Source organism: Diabrotica virgifera, chromosome 8 (genome assembly GCF_917563875.1).
Source record: "Diabrotica virgifera virgifera chromosome 8, PGI_DIABVI_V3a".
Classification (NCBI taxonomy): domain Eukaryota; kingdom Metazoa; phylum Arthropoda; class Insecta; order Coleoptera; family Chrysomelidae; genus Diabrotica; species Diabrotica virgifera.
Window position 1 is genome coordinate 70,404,870 of NC_065450.1, and position 17,129 is coordinate 70,421,998.

General features: G+C 33.1%; 1 protein-coding gene across 1 annotated transcript; it reads left to right on the forward strand.

The window, feature by feature from the left end:
• The first annotated feature begins 2,625 nt into the window (after positions 1-2,625).
• On the forward strand, positions 2,626-16,705 carry LOC114340912 (zinc finger protein 493). Its single transcript, XM_028291687.2, has 2 exons — positions 2,626-2,846; positions 14,003-16,705. The coding sequence occupies exon 2, from the start codon at positions 14,023-14,025 to the stop codon at positions 16,348-16,350; it is 2,328 nt and encodes a 775-aa protein (XP_028147488.2). The 5' UTR covers positions 2,626-2,846; positions 14,003-14,022; the 3' UTR covers positions 16,351-16,705.
• Positions 16,706-17,129: the final 424 nt, after the last annotated feature.

Genomic DNA, 17,129 nt, shown 5'->3' on the forward strand with positions numbered 1-17,129 from the left:
CTACTAACATTAAAACATTTTGTTGTACAAAGTAATTGATATGGCAACGCTGTTAGGATAAAGTTCTGTGTGACGCGATTGAAGCAGAAGGCACTGCTATCTATCGAACATAAATATTACCGATGGTGTAGATGGCGCTATGTCATGGCGGCACAAATTCTTAGCGGCAATTCAAGATATAATTCTTGTTTAACGAGATTTTTCATATGTTTAGGAAAAAATATTCAACATTTTATTGGAAATATTTTCCATTGTTACAGTTTTATATATGTTGTTATTGAAATTTTATCCAATTTCTTACCGGTAGCTTTATTATAAGCCGAAACATATTATTTTTTCCTACTGTGGCAAAACTGTACATTCAAAAATTTTAAAAAAATTCATAAGTATTTCCTAGGATTATATCTTTATGCTGTAAGAAAATTAACAAAATTGTATGTTTAGTTTTCCCGCTTTATACTTGAAAAAAAGGAGTTTTTTTGAGTTTTTTCGAAAACGAAAACATGAAGTTTGCTCAAAATTTGTCAAAATACTTCTAGTGATCACATATACCTTCTCAATTTTTTTCAAATTTTTTGAATGTGTAGTTTATTTTTGGGGGGGTTCAGATCAACCTTAATGTTCAACTGAAAAAAATACACAATAATATGTTTCGTTTAATTTGTATAAATGGTTTATAAAGCGTTTTTATGAAGCAAATTTGTTCGGAACACACTGTAACTGTAATCGAACGAAGGTGACATTTTGGCATAAATTGGTAACATTTATTTGACAGTTGCGGTATTGTTACTTTAGATTTGTTTATATTCTTTACTTTAAGTATTTGTTTTATTATATTTATTGTTTTTATTATTTACTTTAAGGTAAGATTATAACTTAATTCTAGTTTTCTATTTCTAATGTTTTTATTTATTTACATTGAATATTAATTTGTTTTGTTGTATAATCCAAGTTTGCAATAATTATGTGATCTATTTGATTTAAAATGGATTCAGGATTTTTTTATACTTTGGCAACAATGTCAACTTAGATCTCTGACATAGATAATGACGTGCAACGGTAAGTAAATTAGACAAACTGTATGTATGTATCTGTAACCGTGCAAATAAGTCATTAAAAGAATATATTAGTGGTTTTAGGAAATGTATTATTTATTATAATTCTTGTGTTTTTGGATTTGTGTTTCTCTGTAGTAAAATAATAAAATATTATGTAAGCATAACATTTTTACACTACAGTGCGTCCATAAAGTAACGCATAAATTAATTATTTAAACTAAGTAAACCGGCGACATTAAGGAAAAATCCCGAAACAGGTCGATTTTTATTTTTAAATTCCGATTTTTTGGCATATATATCATACTAGTGACGTCATCCATCTGGGCATGATGACGTAATCGATGATTTTTTAAATGAGAATAGGGGTCATGTGATAGCTCATTTGAAAGGGTATTCAATTCTCTATTCACTAATATAAACATTAACATATTTATTTTTACAGGGTGTTCAAAAAAACATTTTTTTAATTAAAATAATTGAGACAAAAAGAAGAATGTATGTAATTTATTTAATTCAAAATACGTTTTACTGTTGTCAGAAAACAGGAAAAATGTTTATTTGACAAATAAATATTGTTTTTCGCTTAAATTCAATGTTAAAGCTGCCACCCCTCTGTCTCTTGGCAGTTTGAACATTTCGTTTAAACGAAAATCAATGTTTATTTGTCAAATAATTTTTTTTCTCTTTACTGACAGTAGTAAACTGCATTTTGATTTAAAATAAATTACATATATTCTTCTTTTTGTCTCACTTATTTTAATTAAAAAAATGTTTTTTGAACACCCTGTATAAATAAGTATGTTAATGTTTATATTATTGAATAGAGAATTAAATACCCTTTCAAACGAGCTATCACATGGCCCCTATTCCCTTTTAACAAAAACATCGATTACGTCATCACGTCCAGATGGATGACGTCACGAGGATGATATATATGCCAAAAAATCGTAATTTAAAAATAAAAATCGACCTGTTTCGGGATTTTTCCTTATAGTCGCCGGTTTACGAAATAACGAATTTATGCGGTACTTTATGGACGCACTGTATATGTCGCCGTGTTGTGTAATTATATCCGAAACTTACATGTCTATTTCTAGGGCCTCGCTGGAGTAGTGCGAAATGCGTTAGCACTGAGATTGGAAGGTTGCGGGTTCAATTCCTGGGCGATTCATATTTTTTTTTATTTTTGGTTGTTTTAATAAAATTTTTTTGAAAGTGGTGCATAAGAAAGTTTGTTTGATTTTTAAATAAAATACAAATAACCTTTTAAGTATATTTACTTCGTTTAAATTACCTATTATATAATAGAAGAATATCTTCTTACGTGCGTACAAAGTACACACACATTCTTTTTTTTGTAAACCAATTACGGTTACATCTTGTCTTTTTGGTATTTCAACCTTTAATTCAATTCAATGCTTTAAACTTTAAACAAAACAAACACGGAGCATACGAAGCAAACATAAACATTAGACCAATAATAAGCAACTACCGGCTACAGAACAAGAACCGGTACGGGCTACCTATCCACTACCATAAATAAACTGGTAGAAACGGAAATGTCTAAAGTCAAAAATCTCAAATCTCAACACGTGAGATGACGCCGGTGGGCCGGTGGGCCGGTGATGAAGTGACGTGGACGTTAACGGACAACGACAACCAAACGACAACATAACATGGGAATATGGAAATAAACATCTTCCATAATATGGAATCCATATCACTGGAATAAACTGAAACTGAACCCTACACCTAACCCATTTGAAGAAAACCAAGAAACTGAAAAAGGTTAGTGCTCTATTTTAAGGGAATATAAGACACAATTACAAATTAAGTAGCTAGGTACATACTAAAATGATATTTTGTTAACAAAAGAAATATGAGCCACAGAAAAAGACAGATCTGATTTAATCATCATTCTCTTTGCTTTGCTTTTATCTCTATGCGGGGCCGGCTTCCGTAATTACATTTTTTCATAAGTTGCTATCCTGGGTCATCACACACACACATACTCATACAACCCCAGCCCCGGGAGCATGTGTGTTCCAATGGAACCCACATGTCCGAAGATCAAACCGATCACACTCTGTAATGGAGTGGTACCCAACTGACCTCCAAGCTATACCACCACCCCTCCCCATCGAAGGACATACAGAATTGGGAGGCTTTGGCTTTGCACTTAACGTTATTTTGGATGCCCTGGGTAATGGGACATCTTCTTTATTACTTCATGTGGTTAAGCCACCTGATTTTAGGGGTAGCTAGAAGATCTTTTCTCCCTATTAATGACTTAGTTTTAGTTAATGTATTACTTGACTACTTGTGTCCTAAGAAATGTATTATGTTCCATCCAAGCATCAAGGCACCAACTTAAGTTGGTGTCTCGCTGTCTGGACTTTATGTGCTTGGTCACTCGGCAGCCGAATTGGCAAAATAAATTCTGGTCTCCTTGACAGCGAGTGCCTGAAAGGTGTGGCCACCAAGCTCATGTCTGTCGATATGTGACCGTGACATCTGTGTTTGCAGTTAAAGTATTTGTTTGTGTGTGTAGTGGTGGTGTCGGACTGCTGTAACAGAAGGTTATTACTTTTGACTATCCCATGGCTATCTCAGTTCCTCATTCTTAAGGATTTTCTCTATTAAGTTAAACTAGCTTAACTATTTTATTTCGCTATTAACTTAGGTTTTCTTAGTTAAGCTAACTGCTGGTTAGGCCATTTATGTACCTTTCTTTGGTTTTTGTCATAGTAAGTCAATTCTCTTAATAATCTGCTAAGCTGGCTCCTGATATGGTTGAATATTTCGTGTGCTTTTTTGTATATCATTCTCAGAACTCTCTTTTGTTGCATATGTCCAAATACGTATCTTAATGGGACATATCCAGGCATAGCCTATTTTACTTCAAATCAGGCCCGAGGCACTACACAATTTTCGGGCCCATAAATATGATTTAATAATAATAATAATAACCTTTTTAAATGAATTGTATAAATATATACCTAAATATAATATAAATTATATAAATAAATAAAATTTATATTTAATCAATACACTGTTTGAACACAGCGGATTTGAAGTTTTGTGCAGTCATATAGATTGAAGGTTTACAATTTTTAAGATACTTAACTGAAATTTCAATTTTAATCGCGGCCTACTGTGAAGCCACAAACAGGGTAAATTTTATATATTTTGCTTCAGAGTAATAGGGTATTTATTTATTTATTTATTAAAACTTACAAACACCACCTAGGTAGTAATTACATGTAAGAGTGCTCATTACTTACTTGGTATAACAATATACACACAAAAAATACAATATACACACAAGTACAAAATACAAACACAGAAAGTAAACACATTAAAAAAAACACACAAGTTAATAAAATTTTAAAATTGAGTCCATTACTTATCTATTCATAACATTTTTAATATCCCTTAGACTACAGTTAAAGAGGTTTATATCACAGATCTTTATTAACGCATTACAGTGATATTGCATATCGATGGCTTAGTGTGAAAACCTCGTATCTCATTAAATTACAATTGTACAGGAGAGGCAAAAAACTGATTTTCTGCATAATATAATCTAAAAACAAAAACTACTGTTACATATTTTAATTTGAGCACATTGAGACAAATAGGTACCTATCTGATCTTGGCCCAGAGCTGAAAGTGTTAAATGTTGCTATTAAATTGAAAATACAAATATTAGAGAGTTATCAAGTAACTCTATGAGAATACGGTAACGTTATAAATAACATGTAAAGTATACAGTAAAATAGCGTTACTGTATTCTCCTAGGGTTACTTGATAACTCTCTACTAACTATGAAAAACACGTAAATATCCTTGCAGTATATAGAGCCTTTGCCCAAGTAACTATGATATCCTCGTATATCTTGATATACGTGTTTTGCATCTAAAATAAGGTTGAAAAATTGTTCAGGAAGCTAAAAAACATTAAAGATGTAAATTTTCCACAAAGTTTCTGGCATTTCTCAATCAAATGGGCGTCAATAAATGTCATAAAATGGCACACTAATTTGGTATAGAGGCATTTTTCTGCATGCTGCTTACATCTTCAGAAATTTGTAATTTTAGTTTGGGTTTAGCAGATTCTAAACCCACAAAATATAGTGCCAATTCCTCATTTTCAACTGGCTTTAGGCGCAATTAATGCACTAAAAGTGGGTATTTAACGATTTTTATAGGAAAACATAGGTACAAAATACACAAGAAAAAGAAGTATTTTATTGTTCATAAAAGTAATGGCACAGCAGGGTTTATTTCTGACGTCAACATTCCACTATTATTATAATGGGGACTACTCGAGCGCATCAGATTATTATATGGGGAGAAACCTCGTACCCTGAAAATGTACCTCTACCATATATTGGCTCTTAATGCAGGGGCGTTCGTTAAGGGGGGCCGAAAAAAAAATCTATCCTTAGAAAAACTCAAAATTGTCAGATTAAGATAAGGCCAGTTTTATTGGGACAGTGCAAGTTCGGCAAAGCGACACCTGGTTTCTACGCTCAGCAACATTATTCGCACTTTTAATTATATTGGCCAATTATATTAGTCCTGGTTACTGGATAATTGTCAAGGCCATAGTCCAAAAAAATAATAAGAAGAAAAAATAAGATTCAGGTTATGTTATTAAAACGTAAACAGTTTTATGTAGTAAATAAAATTAGTTAATAAAATGCAGTACTGCAAGCAAAATACAATTAATTAAATTTACCTTTATATAATAATTGCATATCATATCAATATTGTGGAGCAATATATAATTTTTCTTCTTTATTGACAGTAGATATGAAATATACGTCAATTTGACAATGAATTATTTAAGAAAGTTACAATATTTCTCCGCTATTCTCGCACGATCGTTTCGCGTATCCCCTCCAAGTACTTGCCCACCGCGAATACATGCAAAGCAGTGTATGTTTCAAAAATCTGACGGTTTGATAGGGGCGAAGGGAATGGGAGAGTCCCAAAGTTAGTGTGAAAGAATTATTATTAACCCCTTAATTTTGACTCCAAAATTAGTTTATTTGAAAAACAACTGAAGGATATCTTAACACGGTCAGTCCAGGCATGACATTTTTTTTATGAGATCTGCGGACCGAAAATTAATTTTCCTTCAATTATCAAATATGAGCCTTTATATAACCCACAATATAATTTCCATTCAAATTTAGTCAATTGTGTTTCATTTATGTAACAATAAAAGTGAGAGACACGGATGGTCGGTTCTTATTTGACTAAATCAAGGCGTTGGGGTTTACTTGCTGATATTGCATTACTTTACAAGTAATTGTTGAACACATAATTTGATAAATGTTATAAATAGCGCAGTAGGTCTTCTTTTGAAGTTAAACAAGCTCTGATAAAACAAACTATATAGTAGGGGAGCGAAGTATGCCAAATGTGCAGTCTCTCGTGCGCTTTGGGGGCCTATTGGGTTGTGAAGAGTAGGTCCTAAAACCAAAAAAAGTTAAGTAAAGTTTTCCACTTTAGTAGGGACTTTATATTTTTTATTTAATTTTCCCCACCTCCGTGGGGGTCGTGTTTGGGACCACTCGATAGATTTTTCAAAAATATTGATTAAGTGTATTTTGCAGTTTTTCGATCTAATGTTTATTTTGCGAAATATTGCGGGATTTGTATTTAAAATTTAAATTTACCCCCACTCCTCACCGTGGGGGGTCATGTTTGTTATCATTCGATAGATTTTTGAAAAATATTGAACACTCATTTTTTAGTTTTTTGATCTAACGTTCATTTCGCGAATTATTCGCTTTTTTTTGTGAAACTTTTTAACTCACCCATTTCCTTGCGCCCCGCTGAAATTGTCAGAGTTTCGAAATATACACTGTTTTGCATGTCCTTAACTTACCTTATCTTAATCTGACAATTTCGAGTATTTTTAAGGTTAGATTTTTTTTCGGGCCTCCCTTAATGAACTTCCCTGTTTTAAGAGCAATATATGGTAGAGGTACATCTGCAGGCAGTGGCGGATCCAGGGGGGGCGATGGGGGCGATCGGCCCCCTCTCTCAACCCAAGTGATTTATTTTTTTTTATTATAATATAAAGATTACAAAACATTCATTTATTTTTTCAAATGGATAATTAATTATACATGTTTTAAAATTACAATATTATATGAATTATGAATTACATATAAATATATTTTATTAGTATGGGACTTGGCTAAATCGGGCCAGTGACGCCAGTGTATTTGGAAATGAGTAATTTATAATTCTTATAAATTAAGAATTAAAAATGATCACAATAAGCATATTGAAAAAAATATGTAATCCTATATACTGTGAACGCATACTTGCATCTCCACCTATAATAATTATAAAATCGTTTGCAGATAAAAGCTTCGCCGAAAATCTCTCGAAAATTGCGCGCCTAGCAAAAACTATATTAATTCGCCGAAAATATAAATATGTTCACACGCCGATAGGTCGATAGCTGACCACGAAAAAATAACACCCTTATTAATTATTAGTAATTAGTGTATTTTGGGTATCGATCCAAGGAACATCTCTAATACTGATTCGTACAGATCTTAGTTTGTAAATTGTTAGCTTGATTAATAGTATTTTGAGTTTATTCTTCTTTTTTAATATTAATATAGTTTGTGATTTACGAAGAGTTATAAGATGTCAAATAAACGAAAGGGATCAAAAGCTTCTACCGAGAACTTAAAAAGTAAAAAATTCAAATGTCGCAATATAACTGATTATTTTTTTTTAAATCAACGTAATTTGGGTGATAATATTAATAGTAATGATGATAATAAATATGTACAAGGTACATCTTATCAGATAGATCATACTATGAGACCTACTACTGATCTTGCATCAAATTTAAGTTCTGAGAGCATTCAAAACAAGTCATGCGATTTACAAAGTACATCATGTGACACCTCATTTAAAAGCTTTTGAGATACTGATTACAAAAATGTATAGGCAATACTTGTGCAAAATGTCGGTGCAATGCTTTTTAAATGCATTCATTCTTTTTATAATCCTGAGAAAACTATTAAGTATTTTTGAAAAATTTAAACGCACAATGCAAGATTACATTATTACCGAGGGTCGAAAGTCCCTGAAAACTTCTGTAATGTTTATTTTAATAAGTTACAGGGGTGAAAAAAAAGAGAAAATTGAGTATGATTTTTAACACGTTGACGGACAGTGCGTCAAATGTATAAGCAAGTGTTGTGACACTATATTATGTATTTTGCAAAGTAGAATAGGGGAAAATGCAACGTCTATAGACGTTGTGTCACATTACATCAATGGAAATTAGACGTCTATAGACGTTCTGTCCGTTAGCGTGTTAATTTCAAATAATATATATCATTCAAAGGAAACTTTTTGTTTATTCTAATGGACTTTCGGCCCTCGGTAATAATGTACCTAATATTTTATTCTGCATTTAAATTTTTCAAAGATTCTCATATTAGTTTTCTCAGGATTCGAAAAAAAATGAACGCGTTTAAAAAGCATTTGACCAAAATTTTGCGCATGTACGTATTATACATTTTTGTAATCAGTTTTTCAAACGATTTTAAATGAGGTGGCACATGATGTACTTTCCCATTACGAACTAAAATTAAAACTATTTCGACATAAATTTTTTTGCCTTAAAAAAAGTAAAGGATTTTGATTTCTTGAAAATTACATTCGGTTAATTCATTATTACATTTCCGAAACTACTGTAAGTTGTTAACTTATAAAGTCTCATTTTGTAGGTTTTTTAAATTTTAATGATGATTCACTACATATATTTATTTTTATTTCATCAAATTTATATATACGGTGTCCCAACCCAAAAGTAGCGGAACCGTTGAGTATTTCGCGAAATGAACATCGAATCGAAAAAATTAAAAATATGTGTTCAATAATTTTTAAAATTCTATCAAATGATACCAAACACGACCCCCTACGTGGGATGGGGGTAACTTTAAAATATTTAATGGAGACCCCCAGCTTTAATTGCAGATTTGGATTCCTTACGTAAATGTAAGCAACTTTTATTCGAGACATTTTTTCGAATTCTGGATAGATGGTGTTATAATCGGAAAAACGATTTATCGTGATACCATGGGTAATTTATAGAAATTGTTTAATACCTATAGAAACACATTCTCAAATGAAAAATCAAAAAACACAAGTTGAATATTTTTCAAAATCCTATCGAATCGAATGCCACCAAACACGACACGGTGTCATTCGATAGGTTTTTAAAAAATATTAAACATGTGTTTCTTAGTATTTTATTTGGAAGTGTATTTCTCGAGACAGACTATTTCTATAGAATAGAAAAAATGTCTCGAATAAAAGTTGCTTACTTTTACGTAAGGAGTCCAAATCTGCAATAAAAACTGGGGGTTTCGATTGAGCCCCACCCCACCTCTAGGGGTTGGAGTAGGGGGTCGTATTTGGTGTCATTCGATAGATTTTTAAAAATTACTGAACAGGTATTTTTCAGTTCTTCGATCCGATTTTCATTTTAGCCAATCGGCCCCCCCTCTTAACGATGCTGGATCCGCCGCTGTCTGCAGGGCACCAGGTTTCTCCCCATATGATAATCTGACGCGCTCGAGTAACTGCAAAAATCCCCGCTTGGGCTCCCCTACCAATACGATGAAGTAATGCCAGATGAATATATTAGTAACACGTTTGGGAGCAGCGAGTTATCAGTTTTAGATGATTTTACAATTGTAAAACAAACCTAAGCTTTATTTTTTTGGAATAAATATTTGTGCAAGTACCTACATAGGTATGGCTGTTTTTTATTATTCATAACTTGATATCAAATTATCCTATTTTGAAACTGCAAACACTGAAGTGTTCCCCTAGGCCTAGACCAACGTTATTCAATGGTATAATACATAAGACTGCACCGTGTCTCTTCACCTGCTCACGCGGTCTGATGTAAAATTTAGCTGTGAGACACACCCGTAAGCTCACGCGGTCCGGCAAGATCACAGCACCGTGAGACAGCATCTGTGTCATGGGGGGCTTAACATGTTAAATATCTTCGTTATAGTTTATTATTCTGGGATATTTGATAGTTTAAACATTTATTGTTGTTCAGGAGTAGTTTTCTTAAAACTTTTGACAGATACAGTTAAGACATCAGATGGCAACACCATGAAAACACGAGGCTTATTTGACCTCGTAGTTGTCAAATTGTAAACGGTTTAGACAGATCTTAAATGGACAACTGCCTTGCACAAGCCAATTTGTGACAGTGTTTATGTTTGGTGCATCGTTGATTTTTTAAGTTGTAACACTGAGCGGAGGTGCGAAATACTTGTTGTTAGAGACCTTATAACATATCAATAATAATTATAATTTTTTGCATATAAGTACTATCTCAATACATAATTTATCGTATCTTCGATTATTTTTCAAAATGAACACACATCTGCCCTTTTTGCAGCTTCCAAGTAACTCAAGTACGAGAAAAATCCATTATATTAATACCGCATTTCCGTTGGCCCTGTCAGAGTCTTTGATTCAAGGATTGTTACGCTATGAAAACAAGCGATTCTAAGATATATTTTGTTTCTCACAGTTTCAGCCGACCTAAAAACAATTTTATATCCTAAACTCACCATGTGTGGATCGCTATGGCTGGAATTGGAAGCTCAAGTTGTCTCGCTGTTGCATTTTTATGTTTCCCAAAATCACTAAAAGCTCTTTGCGGTACCGGACCGCATTAGAAGTTTTTGTTTACTCTAAAATTTGATTTAGATATGCATAGGAGTTTGATAAATTGATATCCCCTCTTGTTGCAAAAGCCGAAAGAAAGAAAAATTCTTATGCTCTCAGTCAGTTCAGTTTTTAAGTTAGTTACTAGCCAGTCTCCGAGTTAATTACACGCGTTTAGCACCACTCAGAATGTAGTCTCCCGAAAGGCAATACATTCTTCGTTCACGGTTCTCATTTCTCATTACTACTACACTACTATTCATACGCTTGACTCATTACTACTCATACGCTTGACTATCAATAGCGGTTCACTTTACTCACATTTCGCAGTACATAGCAAAAATGTATGTGTTGTGTTACGAAATAAAATAATTACCCCATACGTTTTATTACTCATTTCAACTCCGATTTACACCTTGCTTCGACTCGACAAAGACAATCAGACTCTACTTTATCAACCACTAAAGAAGCTGGTTCCCGTCTTGTGTGAAAGATAAGAGATATTCACCAGGTTCATTTAACAACTTGGTGAAGCGTTCTGCACACATGTTTCTAAAACTTATATACAGTGGCGGCTCGTAGCCTTGGAGACAGGGTCGGCAAGGTTTTTTTTGTCTCCTCATATAGGTATACCATCAAACTAAAAGGCTTAAATCATCATAGGAGATTTTGTTGTTTTTGCTTTTTTTTATTTGATGTATTTGACATTCTCTCTTGTTTCATGGTGTTTCGACAATACGTGTTGATTCTTTTGAGACAAGGTAAATCCCGTTTATTTGAGGCAGAAATTGGTGGTAATAAGAAAATTGATGAACAGTTTGTTGTAATGAATTGCAGTACTTACTACATAGAATAATTATACATACATATTTTGTAACTTATCCCATTTTCTGAAAATATTTGGATCGGCATAATTTTTAAGCACCTAACTTGTAATAATAAATATCTTGGAAATTTTTTGGCGAAGGTAACTTTTAAATTTTGAATCGTCAGAGGTCAAAAATTTGCAAATCTTCAAAATTCGAAAAACGAGTATCTATTTGCATATAATAGTAGGTATCCAAAATTTCAAGATATACTTACTCGTTTTTCGAGATATGTATCATGTCGTTGTCTTTTTTGGGATGGTTCGGAAATATCAAGCGAATCCAAAACGTCACTGCGTATATATTGGAAACTATTTTTGGAATAAATAATGTCAGTTAACTGATTTTGAACAACAAGGAATATCTTGGGCAAACTCTGTCTTAAAAATATTTAAAAGAATATTAAAAGAGTAATTATTATTTAATAAAGTTCTCAAACAGGTTGCTTCACGGATCGAGGTATCGCCACTTTCAAAATCATCGCCTTCGATAATAAAATCAAAAACTTCCAAAAGCTGTACACGAAAATCTGCTACAGATACTAAAACTACCAGAGATAATCTGCTTAGATAAAACTAACCGAGATTTAAAATTTCATCGCGTCTGACAAACTGTTCGCTTTTTTTTCGAAACAAATTTGTTCTAAAGCATTAATCCGTTATGGTGAGCTAAACTGGCAAGAAAAGGCGATATTCTTTATTTTTTACACGTATCATGTAAAACTAAATTTATTAAATGCGCATAATAGTGAGTAAATAAAGCTTGTGATGCAATAGTTTTAACTTTTGCCTGGAGACCATTCAATTCACCACTCATCACAGCAACGCCGTCATAAGATTGCCCCAGTTCGCCCTACCAATTTATTTTTGATATCAAAAAATTTGAATCTGTTCTTTAAAACACCAAAAATATATTCTGCCTTATTGTTTTTACTCACATCTCTAAAAGCTAAAAACCTCTGATAAATATTACCACGTAACGCGTATCGAACAACAATAATTGATAATTGTGAATGACATGATAATCAGAAGTTTCATCTACTTCCAGTGAAAAGCAAATGGTTTTCTAAATCTCAGATTCAACAACGTTATTCAAAATGTAACTATTTGATTATATGTATGGGCCATTCCACGAACATATGCCTGTTTTGGATTACTTCGACAACGAATATTTTACTGTGCAACATAAGAAGTACTAAAGTAAATGACGCTAATAATTATTCCAATAAACAACAATGTAATTTGCAATTTACTTTCGTTGTTCTTATTTTGCACAGTAAAATATCCGTTGTCGAAGTAATCCAAAACAGGCGTATGTTCGTGAAATAGGGTATATTAGTTTATTCTGTATTACGAATACACTTCGAATCAGAAAGTAAATAGGTACACATATTTCTAAAACAATTTTATTAATTCTCTATAATTACTTTGATTTTTAACAAATGCTTCAATCCATCATGTTCACTAAATGATAATTCCTGACAGCTTAAAAACATTACAATATCAATTAAACGGCGTAAAACGGCGTGATTATTTTGACAATTTCTGCCGATGCATGCTTCCAAATGAAACGCCAACCGGCAGACCGAAATGTGCCGTACCTGTCGCTTAACCTGCCATGCCGTATCTGCTATTGCCCACGGAGAGAATGTAATGTTCGCTTGCTCATCGACTTGTTATTTCGTTGAGTTTTACGTGTAAATCGTCAAGCTACGGAGTTGGGGACGGCTAGCCGAAAAGTCAGATGAATGGCTCGGATCATTCATTTTTTGAGAAGTCTGTTATGCGCAGGGATCACTTAACGCTCGGATTGATCAAATCCTTTTCAAAACCATGAATAAAATTTAGTCTGTATTATCTGATAGATTTTTTTTTATTTCACAGATACAAATAATAAAGAAATCTAGATCTATAAATGTGTGGGTCGGCACTGCCGACCTTGCCGCTCCTGACCCGCCGCCACTGCTTATTTACATCATTAAGATTGACTACACCAAAGAATATATATATATATATATATATATATATATATATATATATATATATATATATATATATACTCTCCTAGAAGAGTTTGAATGGAACAGATGGTCATGTTTATCTGTCCCTTGAAAATACCGTAGTCATTGTCAGGCCACATGCACCTACTCAGTTGGTGCACAAAATCCTATGCTGGTATGGAACGTTACAGGGCAGTACCCTTCTATAAGGTCTATATTCTTTGCATTTCAGCAGTTTTGCATTCTGTTAATCTTTAATTGATTATTACATTTCTTTCATTTTACATCTATTTTCCTTTGTACTAAAATTTGTGTTATAATCACTTTCATTTTTAGGTTATCTCCAAGAGAACAATATGGAGGCACTAAATGAAGATTCATCCCACGAAGAAAATGACATGGATCCACGTGCTGAAGGAGAAAGTGAAAGTGAAGATTCATCCTACGAAGAGAGTGACATAGATCCACGTGCTGAAGGAGAAAGTAAAAGCGAAGATTCATCTCACGAAGAAAGTGACATGGATCCACGTGCTGAAGGAGAAAGTAAAAGTGAAGATTCATCTCACGAAGAAAGTGACATGGATTCACGTGCTGAAGGAGAAACAGTAAATAAAAATATGACAGTTGTGGACAAACAATTGGAAACACACATTGGAAAAAAATCTCACAAGTGTGAAATCTGTTTAAAGCCGTTTACTCGAGCTGATATTTTGAAATCACATATGATTACTCACACTGGAGAAAAACCTCACAAGTGTGACATTTGTTTTAAGCAATATAGTACAGCAGAAATTTTGAAAACACACAGAAGACTACATACTGGAGAAAAACCATTCAAATGTCAATTTTGTTTTAAAGAGTTTTCTGATCGAAGTAATTTAATAAGTCATTTGAGAGTGCACCCTGAAGCAAAAAAACTGCGGAGGGTAAAGTGTGGAATTTGTTCTAAGCAGTTTGCTAAAAAGAAATCTTTAACTTTACACATGAAAGATCACACTGAAGGAGAAGCTTACAAATGTAACATTTGTTTTAAGCTTTTTACGCTAGCAGGTAATTTAAAAGCACATTTGAGAATACACACGGGAGTAAAACCTCACAAGTGTGAAACGTGTTTAAAGCAGTTTTATACAACAAGAGATTTGAAAAGACATTTGAGAGTGCACACTGGAGAAAAAAATTATAAGTGTGAAATTTGTTTTAAGTTATTTAGTGATGCAGGTCGTTTGAAAATGCATTTGAGAATACATACTGGAGAAAAACCTCATAAGTGTGAAGTATGTTTGAAGCAGTTTATTACAGCAACTCATTTGAAAAGACATTCGATAGTGCACACTGGGGAAAAAACTCATAAGTGTGAAATTTGTTTTAAGCACTTTAGTGAAGCATATAAATTGAAAGCACATTTGAGAGTGCACACTGGGGAGAAACCTTATCAGTGTGATGTTTGTTTTCAAAAGTTTACTTCAGCACAATATTTGGAAAAGCATTCGATAGTACACACTAAAGGAAAACCCAAGTGTGAAATTTGTTTTAAGGAGTTTACTACAGAACAAGCTTTGAAAGTACATTCAAGAATACACAGTGGAGAAAAACCTCACAAATGTGAAATTTGTCCAATGCAGTTTACCTTAGCAAGTTCTTTGAAAGCACATTTGACAGTACACTCTGGGGGAAAACCTCACAAGTGTGAAATTTGTTCTAAGCAATTCAGTAGGGAAACTCATTTAAAACTACATGTGCGAACACATACTGGAGATAAACCGTTCAAATGTGAAATTTGTTCTAAACAGTTTACTGATCAAAGTTATTTAAAAAGACATTTGCTATCACACTCCGAAGAAAAACCTCATAAGTGTGAAACTTGTCCTAAACAGTTTACTACAGAAACATCTTTGAAAGCACATTTGAGAGTGCACACTGGGGAAAAACCTCACAAGTGTGCAATTTGTTTTAAGCAATTTAGTGAAGTAAGTAATTTTAGAGTACATTTGAGAACCCACGGAGGAGAAAAATCTCATAAGTGTAAAATTTGTTTTAAGCAATTTAGTGAAGCAAGTTATTTGAAAAGACATTTGAAAGTGCACACTGGGAAAAAACTTCACAAGTGTGAAATTTGTTTTAAGCAATTTAGGGAGTCGGGTAATTTGAAAGCACATTTGAGAGTACATTCTGGAGAAAAACCTCATAAGTGTGAAATTTGTTTTAAAGAGTTTTCCCTATCAAATAACTTGAAAAGACATTTGAGAGTGCACACTGGAGAAAGACGCTACAAATGTGAAATTTGTTCTAAGCAATTTACTTCAGCAACTTATTTGAAATCACATTTGAGAGTGCACACTGGGGAAAAACCTCAGAAGTGTGAAATTTGTTCTAAACAATTTAGTGAAGCAGCTAGCTTGAAAAGACATTTAAAAACGCATACTGAAGAAAGACCTTTTAAGTGCAAAATTTGTTTTAAGCGGTTTAGTCAAGCAATTCATTTGAAAACACATTCGAAAGTGCACACCAAGCAAAAACCTCATAAGTGCGAGATTTGTTTTAAGCAATTTTCTAAAACAAGTACTTTAAAAAATCACTCGAAAATACACGCTGAAGAAGAACTTTACGAATGTGAAATTTGTTTGGAGGAATTTCGTGAACGAAGTGATTTGAAAACACATTTGAGAGTGCACTCTAAAGAATAGTCTTGACATTTGTTCTAACTCTTCGGCACACCGGATTCAAATTTGAACAACCAAATTTTTGCTACATGTTGCACACTGGTCCAGAAATAGAACCACTTACTAATCTATTTTTATCAAGTTACACCTACGCAAGAGATTTGTGTTACTTATTCCGTCTGTCCCTATTAAATACATTTAATTGTAGTTTTCTTGACGTTTGTAAATTATATGATAGTTGTCAAAAATAATAGCGTAAGAAATAGCATTGTTCTTGATTCTCTTTTTAGGTTTGTATTTTTTAAGTTATTTTAGTTAAATTACTCTTGTTAATCTATATTGTACATATTTTAAAAATAATAAACTCTTTTTAGATGAATTCATATTGCTACCTCTTCGCAAGAATAAGAGTATGAAACTACTGTTATATTTTTATCAGTTGTTTCTTGAAAAGTGTCATTTTACACGTACAATTGAATGTTTCCGTGCTGCAAGGGCTTAGAAAATTTATAAATTCTCGTGCTGCAGAGTTAACCCGGGAGCAGTCGCGCTGTTAGAAAAAAATCTTATCCTTCTCCGTGATAACTTAATGAAAAATTTTGCAACGTAACTTTCCACTAGGTTGCTACCAGCTTGTACTCATGCGAGTATAATAAAACAACTTCAACAGTGAAACGACTATTAATCATTCCACCCCTCGGATAAGGGTTAACCACCCTTACTGGGAGAAGATAGCCCTAGTAATCCTGGACTATCATATGGCGATCCAAGACCAGGGAAGAAAGACTGGAAAGACGTCACAG

Excerpts from the sequence above, each read along its gene's own strand:
- LOC114340912 (XM_028291687.2), top strand. The coding sequence starts at position 14,023 with ATGGAGGCACTAAATGAAGATTCATCCCACGAAGAAAATGACATGGAT.